The sequence below is a fragment of the Aplysia californica genome, unplaced genomic scaffold, assembly GCF_000002075.1.
Source record: "Aplysia californica isolate F4 #8 unplaced genomic scaffold, AplCal3.0 scaffold00030, whole genome shotgun sequence".
NCBI classification, from domain to species: domain Eukaryota; kingdom Metazoa; phylum Mollusca; class Gastropoda; order Aplysiida; family Aplysiidae; genus Aplysia; species Aplysia californica.
In genome coordinates, this window is record NW_004797300.1 from 1621005 (window position 1) to 1629996 (window position 8992).

At 38.0% G+C, this 8992-nt stretch overlaps 1 protein-coding gene across 5 annotated transcripts in view; it reads right to left on the bottom strand.

Moving 5' to 3' along the window:
• The window catches only part of LOC101860228 (dynein heavy chain 5, axonemal), a 91015-nt gene that overhangs the window by 17686 nt on the left and 64337 nt on the right, over nt 1-8992 (bottom strand). For all 5 annotated transcript variants that reach the window (XM_035973781.1, XM_035973780.1, XM_035973783.1 and 2 more), the window contains 10 exons: nt 8462-8617; nt 7835-8044; nt 7267-7412; nt 6065-6250; nt 5263-5374; nt 4687-4860; nt 3421-3656; nt 2102-2324; nt 1535-1726; nt 332-529 (listed from right to left, as the gene is read on the bottom strand). In XM_035973781.1, coding sequence (XP_035829674.1) covers nt 332-529; nt 1535-1726; nt 2102-2324; nt 3421-3656; nt 4687-4860; nt 5263-5374; nt 6065-6250; nt 7267-7412; nt 7835-8044; nt 8462-8617 — 1833 coding nt within the window. The remainder of the gene's footprint in view (nt 1-331; nt 530-1534; nt 1727-2101; nt 2325-3420; nt 3657-4686; nt 4861-5262; nt 5375-6064; nt 6251-7266; nt 7413-7834; nt 8045-8461; nt 8618-8992) is intronic.

The following is an 8992-nucleotide window of genomic DNA, read 5'->3' on the forward strand; positions in this document are numbered from 1 at the left end:
GCAAAAAATTTAAGGGCATCTATTTTCAAAATGATTCCTTTTAAAAACATGTTTATTAGGTTTTTAAAATGCTGTAAAATTAGTTGCATGAGCAATAGGCTACTTTATCTCTTAAAAAAGTGAGAAAAAAAATATAACCAGTTTCTTAATCAATGGTATCAGTTGCAAGTTCTGAAAACATATTTTGTTGAAATTCAAATTCAAAATTAAAGTTTTTTTTCTCTCTCTTGTAATATATAGTACACTATAACAGCCTGTCAATGACATGCCTAATGTCTACAAAATATGAGAATAATAAACACATAAAATTTCAAAGACAGTTGGTTCTCACCTGAAGTTCCCTGAAGCCAATGGTCAGAAACTCTTGAGGGAGATTCCAGCCACCGCTGCTGAACCGGGTTCGGAGCTGGATGGCAGCGTGGCAGTAGCACAGGTTGTGCAGCATGGCGGGCCACTCAGGTCGATTGGACTGTTTCAAGATGTCTGGCTCCATCCAGGACAAGGTCCTGATCAAACTGTCCTTCATGGTCTTTGGGAGAGGACAAAGGGAGGGCTCATTATCTCAGATGTACTCAGCTTGCTTTTAATGTCGAAATAGTTTGCCTTTCATTAGAATGTATCTGTTCTTACAGTGTGTTTAATCTTTTCCTTTCCTGCACACATAAAATACCAAATAACTAGAAAGAATACACACATGAAAAGAAAAACGGCCATTTTTTTCTCCTACAGAGAAACACTCAATATAAACGGAATATTTCTAAGACTTTTCACAAAAGAACAAAACGATATACAAGTTATACAATTTAAACCTACAAAATGATGTCAAGCTTAACTCAAGGAAAGATTGCATGTTTAGGTACGTATGCAGAAAAAAACTGGTCCAAAATATTAAAGAGAATATATAAAGGGCCTTGTTACAAAATGTGCATATTAAATAAATGTAAGGTGCAGAAAAGGCTGAATATTTGATTAACATTCTGCAGGCTGTTGAAGGAAAAACTGAATTAGATCAGTACAGAACCAATGGAGGTCGTATATTTTTTGGTGATAAAACTTTTAGGAGCAGAAAAGATTGGAGATTCCCACAAACCATCTGAAGGGGAAAAGCTGAAGTTCAAACATCATAGACAACCCATTATATCACAGAGCACGTCATAATGCAACCTTGGAGAAATCTCAGTGAAAGGATGGAAACTTCCCTTCTCTTATGCATGTGCAAAATATTGTCACCCTTGTGATAGGATCGGCTAACCCTCAAAATACATTTAAAAGAATTTTCTTTTTCGCATCAACAGTAAAGTATCCATTTCATTTGATGAGTCAAAGACAGGTCTGAATCTGTACTAAATGTTAGAAATAAACTTGAAAAACCAGTCAGCTGCCAGGTTGCTGTGTGATGATACCGAATAAGTTTTTTGTTCCTCCTGTCAAATTAACTCAGCTGGGGTTTTCCAGTTTTCTTATCAAAAGGGCAGCAATGTGTACAAACTGAGGAGGTTCTTAACTTTTTTCATAAAGGGGAAAAACACCTTACCTTGGGAGAATCCACGTAGACCCTCAGTGAGTTCTGCAAGAGCCTGACGGGAATGCTGGTGGCATCGACGTGGGAGGAGATCCACAGGCGGAAGTTGGAGTCGCTCTGAGCCAGACCTTCATTCAGAATGGCTTCTGTGGCATTCAGGAGGTGATGGCTGTTGTGGGCGTTGTGCAGGAGCACCCACATGCCCTGGAGGAAAAGGCGTGAATGGAATTTGGTTAAGAAATATTGTCATTGTTGTTTACAGCAACAAGCAGATACATTTCTCAGGAGAAGAAGAATTGCATTTATATAGTGCTTATCCACACTCTATGCACTTTACAGAAAAAACTTCTGACGTTCAATAACTGCATCCCAAAAAGAAATTTTCATCACCCTATCTTTGATGGAATTAACTTAGCAAAAGAAATTAATAATCCTTACGGAGTTATTACATGTATTTTCCTTTCTTAAATCCAACATTTCTTATAAGCTCAAACCAAAAGGCCCCCATAATTTTTCTGCACATTAAACAAGACACACATCTCTTATTATCTCTTATACCCTGCTCTTATCATGTCTTACCTCTGCCATTCCCTTCAGAATCTGCTTTTTGACTGCTCTCTCATCACCCATGTTGTTGTCAGTGAGGAGGACGGTGATGACGCGTGTCTGTTTCTTGTTGGCAAAGTCCTGGAACATCTTGAACGTCTGCTCACTCTCATTGCGGAACAGGAGCATTATGGGAAGGGTCGGTGTGCTCTGTCGCAGTACGGTCGGAAGATCCAGGGAGATGTCAGAATTGTACCTGAGGGCAAGATAAAGAATTGATTTTAATGGAGAACTCTGCTTATAAGAGAGATAAATTCAACATTAATTTTTCAGTTCAGAAGTTTGAACAATGAAAAGAGGAAAACATATTCATAAAATCTCATGCAGTTCTTTCTCATACAGTCTTCCCCTTGACATTTTTTAAATGAATTCCGAACAAATGAAATTAGATAACAAAAAAAGTATGGTGGTCTGAAACTATTGTCTCCTCAATAAAATTTGGTGATAAATTGATTGTCTCCTCAACAAAATTTGGTGATAAATTGATTGTCTCCTCAACAAAATTTGGTGATAAATTGAAACAGTAAAATAAAGTAGAAAATCAGCGGGGTAATCTGATTTGACCCAAGCAAATAAAACAAACTTCAAAACATCACACACAGTCAATATTGCACACATGCTCCTTTTCCGGAATACTATTTGTCAAGCTTTGAAAGAGTGTAACCAAAAATAAACTCACAATCACAAAGTTTTAACACATTATCCTTTGAGTTCTAACACAAACAATCATCTAATAAGCTTTAACACAGATAGTCATCATCTAATACAGACAGTCATCTAAATTCTAATACAGACAACCACCATCTAACACTGAACGTCATCATCTAATGCAAACACTTATCCAAGCTCTAAAACAGAGAGATATATATCTAAGTTCTTACACGGACAGTCATCATCTAACACGAACAGTCATCATATAACACAGACAGTCATCATCATCTATCATCTAACACAGACAGTCAACATATAACACAGACAGTTATCATCATCTATCATCTAATACAGAAAGTTATCATCATCTATCATCTAATACAGACAGTTATCATCATCTATCATCTAACACAGACAGTTATCATCATCTATCATCTAACACAGACAGTTATCACTATCTGTCATCTAACACAGACAGTCATCATCTAACACAGACAGTTATCATCATCTATCATCTAACACAGACAGTCAACATCTAATACAGACAGTCATCATCTAACATGGACAGTCATCATCATCTATCATCTAACACAACAATCATCAAAGTTCTAACACAGAAACAGCCATTGTCTAACACTGACTTCTTTCCAAGGATGTTGCTGATGAAGTTGGAACTGCTGTGGAGTAGCCGATCACTGCGCACAGCCCGGACAATACACAGACGTTGCATGCCCTTGTATACATCGTCCATTTTGTCCGGCAAGGGAACTGACTCTGGCAGTTCACTCTCGCAAAGGTTGCGCCACTGCGTCTCACGCCCGTCTTTGGGCATTCGGTCAAACATGTCTTTGAACCACTCGAAATGTGAAGCCAGCACCTGGAAATCAAGTTATGTACCGTACATTACACCCATTCATAACTTGGAACTGTGAAAGTCTTGTGGGGAATGAAAACAGAAGCAATTAAATAATTTCTGTCAAAGAAAGAAGTGCAAAGGGTGGAGTCTAGCTATTTTAAGGACAGAAATCAGGAAGAAAACAAACGGCACAAAACTATCCAATGTTGCTTCCAAAAACACATCTGTAAGATTGTTTTCTCACTACAGACAAAGCCATTCCCACGTAGAATTTTTCTACTTCTCTTGAGAAATATTATCCTCTGTGGATGCATTGGTCATCGTTAGACATTGACAGATGAGCTATTATTATTATTAAGATTTTGACTTCTTCCAATGAACTTTCAAAAAGTGTTAAATATGTTTGACAAAACAGAATCCTCACAAACTCTTCACACACAAACAATAGTAAAGAAATGAATGAATGTACTCTTTATTTTATCCATTATATTTTAAGCATTTTAAAAGGTTTTTCATTAAAGCACAGATAAAGTACAAAGCATTTGGATATACATACAGAATTCTTAAAATAAACTTTTCTATCACACAGCTATAAGACCAAGAAAGGAACGGATAGAATTTAATGTACAGCAGCATCTATGATGTATGTAACTATAATAGTTGTAAAGCAAACAGAGCATGCTGTTAAGTGTGAACATGTGCTGTATAGATGCAACTCTTCTTCTTCTTCTTCTTCTTCTTCTTCTTCTTCTTCTTCTTCTTCTTCTTCTTCTTCTTCTTCTTCTTCTCAGTAGCAGCAGTAGTAGTAGGCCTATTATTATTATTATTATTATTAGTATTATTACTATTAGTATTATTACTACCTTTATTATTAAGCCTATTATTTTTTTAAATTAGAGCCTATTATTGTTATCATTATTATTATTATTACTATTATCATTATTATTGTTATTACTATTATTATTATAATTATAATAATAATAATAATAATAATAATAATTATTATTATTAATTATTATCATTATAACTCTAGCATAAGAAGCAACATTACCTGCAGGTTGTGGAATTGGTCGTCAGTCATCCAGTCAAAAGGCTTCTTGCTCTGCATGATGTGAGGGTCGGGTGTGGCTGAGGGCAGCAGGGCAGACATGACCACTGAGCTGTAGTTTGGTGAGATCACAAACTCCCTCTCACCTGGGCCCACGTTGCCTTGAGAATCTTCCACCTAGGAAAGAGGACAAAGGCGTAACAGCAGGTGAGCAAAGACAGGTGAATTTTAGACAGGTGTGTTAGGACAGGTGAGTTGGGGCAGATGAGATAGGGCAGGAGAGCTTTGTTGAGGTGAGCTAGTCGGGAAGAAAAAGAGAGAGAGAGAAGGAAAAAGAGAAAGTGAACATGAGAGAAAAAGAGGAAGAGAGAAAGAGAGAGACAAACAGAGTTAGAAGGATAGAATGAGAGAGAGAAAGAGAGAAAGAGACAGACAGACAGACAGACAGACAGGCAGGCAGGCAGGCAGGCAGACACATACAGACAGAGAGGGAGAGAGAGAGAGAGAGAGAGAAAGACAGAGAGAGAGACAGAGAGACATAAAGAGAGATATATAAAGAAACATAATGAAAAGACCGACCTCAATGGCGAGCAGCAGAGCAAAGATGAACCTATCCCTCTCCAAGAGACCACGAGCCATTGTAGTAAAAGCACTGTACGTCAAACGGTCAATCACAGCCTTCACTGCCGACCTGCGTATTTAAAATTGACCCATTGTTAAGAGGAAAACGAATCATAATCATTGGATCAAAATAAAAAATCTTTTGCTGATGAACTGATAGAATCCATGACAACAATTTTCTTATCGATGAAAGAATTTCAAAACTATTCAATTTTTAAAAATCAAATTAAAATGAACATGCACAGACAAAATATATTCTTATTATGAATTATTACAACAAAATGAACTACTATATTATAAAAACTAACAATACGTCGAATCTATTTCAGTCTACACTTATGAATTTATCTTATAATACAAATACCCTGCTGAAAGTCCAAGAAGCTGAATCAATCACAACACAATGAAAGTTATTTCTCATGTGGTTGCTGAAACAACTCAGTTATATACAATCAATCCTATTCAAAACAAACACACACTGTTGACAAGATAAATTTTCAATGAACAGTGTCATTAAAATGAAGAAAAAAACATTGTGAGGGGGGAGGGGGGTGGGAAAAAGTTATTTGTACAAGTGTTTTTTACGGCTGTCTCAGATAGGCGGCGGCCAGAGCAGGTTCAATCGACTGTATCATCATTAGTATAAGGATACAGTAATTTCAATGACGATGAGAACATACAGCGCTGTGTTACCTGTGCCACCAACAAAAGAAACTACAAATAAACTCTTGTAGATTGTAAAGACACAGACGACCCTAACCTTTCTGAGTGAGCGATCGCAGCTTGATAGAGAGACATGAACTGCTTGAAGGAGGACTGGTAGAGTGGATGTATCTCTCTCATGTACTGGCTCGTGTCGAAACACACAGCAGCCCGCTGGGCTATGATGCGGAAACCCTCCCTCGCCTTCATGATCGAATCTTCACCAGTCTGAACACGACATTGACTGAGGAAACATAGGCATAAATATATTGGGGGGGAGAGGGCGGGGGGTAAAATTTGCAAAGATATTTTTTTCAAAAGTCAAAACAAAACAAAAATCAACAGTGAAACTCTAAATAGTCTTTTGATTAAAAGTGGAATATTAAAACAACCAGACTTCTTCATAAACACAACTGAAACAGATATTACACGAATTCTTACATTCCTAACAAAGAATGCATCTCCATCTGTAAAAGTAGCAGAATGCCCAAGGCAAAATGCACAAGTGCTGACCTTTTAAAGATGCATTGATATAAAAAGCGGCTCTTTTCAGATAAAAAAATTCTACTATTAACATACAGAGCTAACAAATTGTTTAGTGTGACAAAAAGACTAATAACATGAATAAATATTGTATCAAAAGAATAGACATTATGTCAAAGCAGTTATTTTGATAACTATATTTATTCTTTTCCATCATACTGAGTCAGTATTGACCTATTTCAAGTACATTTCAAAATGAAACTATTAGTGTTGTCTTTCAGCAAACTTCAAAGCAACAACATTTCAGACACACTATAAAAGAGAGCAATAGATTCTGAGCACAGCACAGATTCCCCCCAGGGTAGTGCGACTGACTCAGGTGTCTTTAGGCCATTCCCAAAGGGAGGATATTAACATGTTTTTATGTACAGTAGAATATAAATGGGCTGATTTATTAATGTCATGCTCATACTGTGTCTAAACAACATAGGGGGAACTGCTGCTTTTTCTATCCTCATCCTTATTATCGTCATTTTCCCTCTACTTCTTTTGTATGTTTGCCACTCTCTTGTGAACTGCTATTTCCGGGGTGCCTTGATAGTCGAAGCAGACTTAGTGCTGTTGAGGCTACAGAGGTAAGCAGAGTAAGCCTGATTCCCCGTTTGGACTTCTCTGTAGACATCCACCCCTTGGCGCTCATATGACCTTATGCGGTTGCAAGAGCCGTAAAGCTTTACTAAAATGAAACAACAGCACAGGACAGGTAGAGCCGCTTACCTTTCCAGGGTCTCATCATAATGCTTTTTGAGTTCAGCCAAGCGTTTTGTGGCTTGCAGATCATTCATTAAGCGCACATCACTGGACAACTGGTCTCTCATCTGTTGCTCCAGGCGCTCCAGAGTCTCAAGGTTCTCTTGTTTCTCCTGAGCATGAGATCAGATGAAATGAGAGGAAGTGAAATGTGTCAGAATGAGATGAAATGAGATGAGACTGGATGGGGTGAGATGTTGTGAAATGACAAAGGATGGGACGGGATGAAATGTGATGAGATAGGGTGAGAAGCAGTGAAATATTTCAGACTGAGACAAAATGAAATTATTATTATTATTATTATTACTATTATTATTATTATTATTATTATTATTATTATTACTTTTATCCTCAGCTTGCTCACCTCATTTCCATCAACATTTTCCCTATAAACATCTTCGCTGTTTTCTCAACTGATCATCATTATCATAATTATTATCATGATCATTATTATTATTATCATTATCAAAATCATTATTATTATTATTGTTATTATCATTATTACTATTATCATAAAACAAGATCTGAGGATCACCTGTCTGAGCGTGGTTTGTTCATTGTCCAGCCGCGACTTCTCCTGGGCCATGAAGACATCGAGGAGCTCCTCTTCAATGCAGGCGCGACACTGCTGGTAGAAGGTCACGGCCGTGTAGGCTGCCAACTGAGTGGGCACACAGTGAGGCTCGCTGGTCGTGTGCAGGAACATTCGGAACTTGGGGTCGCACTCCACCTCGTGATCTGTGACCTGTGGCGGGGGTCAACACATGTGTTGAGTTTCTTGTAATTTTTCAGAATTTTTGCTGTTTTTTAAACTCCTTTTTAAGGAAAATGGGGAACATACCGGAGCTGCAAGAGTGATAACAGATGGAAAGAAATGAAACAAGATCTTCCAGCCGTACACTAAAACAAGCCGCTCAGATTGAAAAGAAAAGATTTTTTTAAAATAGCAAATAGCGGGGGGGGGAAAACCCTGATGTTCATTGCAGAAGTGTTTAATGTAGTACTTCCGACTTAGTATTGGAGATAGCTAATCCTAGATATTACTTACACCATAGGTTAAATGCACTGGCAAAAACATATTGCTCAAAGCAAACTGCAAATGTTAGGGCCAATATCTATATCATACAGCCAACTTTTTTACATCAAAATATTATTAACTTACAATGACTTTGAATCTTGTCTTTCCGTTGATAAAGTTGACACAGTTGGCGATGGTGTCCGTGAACCTTCTGTCTTTCATGAGGGTCTCGAGGTCGCAGTCCGTAACCAGCAGCGGTGTCCCGTCGGAGAGGCAGTTCTCCAGTTGAGAACGAATTTCCTGTGACAAAAGAGAAAGTCTGTAAACAACTAACAACAAACATATGTCAGCAAAGTGGTCAAGTGCATTTGAGTATGTGCAAATGCCTGAATGCGCATGTCTGTTAATCTGTGTTTCCGAGTATTTGTGACAGAGTGAGAGTGAGAGAGAGAGAGAGAGAGAGAGAGAGAGAGAGAGAGAGAGAGAGAGAGAGAGAGAGACAGGGAGACACAGAGAGAGAGACAGAGATAGAGAAAAGAGGGAGAGACACAGAGAGAGAGAGGGAGAGACACAGAAAGAGAGAGAGCGAGTGAGAGGGAGAGAGAAAGAGAGAGAGATAGACGCAGAGAGAGAGAGAGAGAGAGAGAGAGAGAGAGAGAGAGAGAGAGAGAGAGA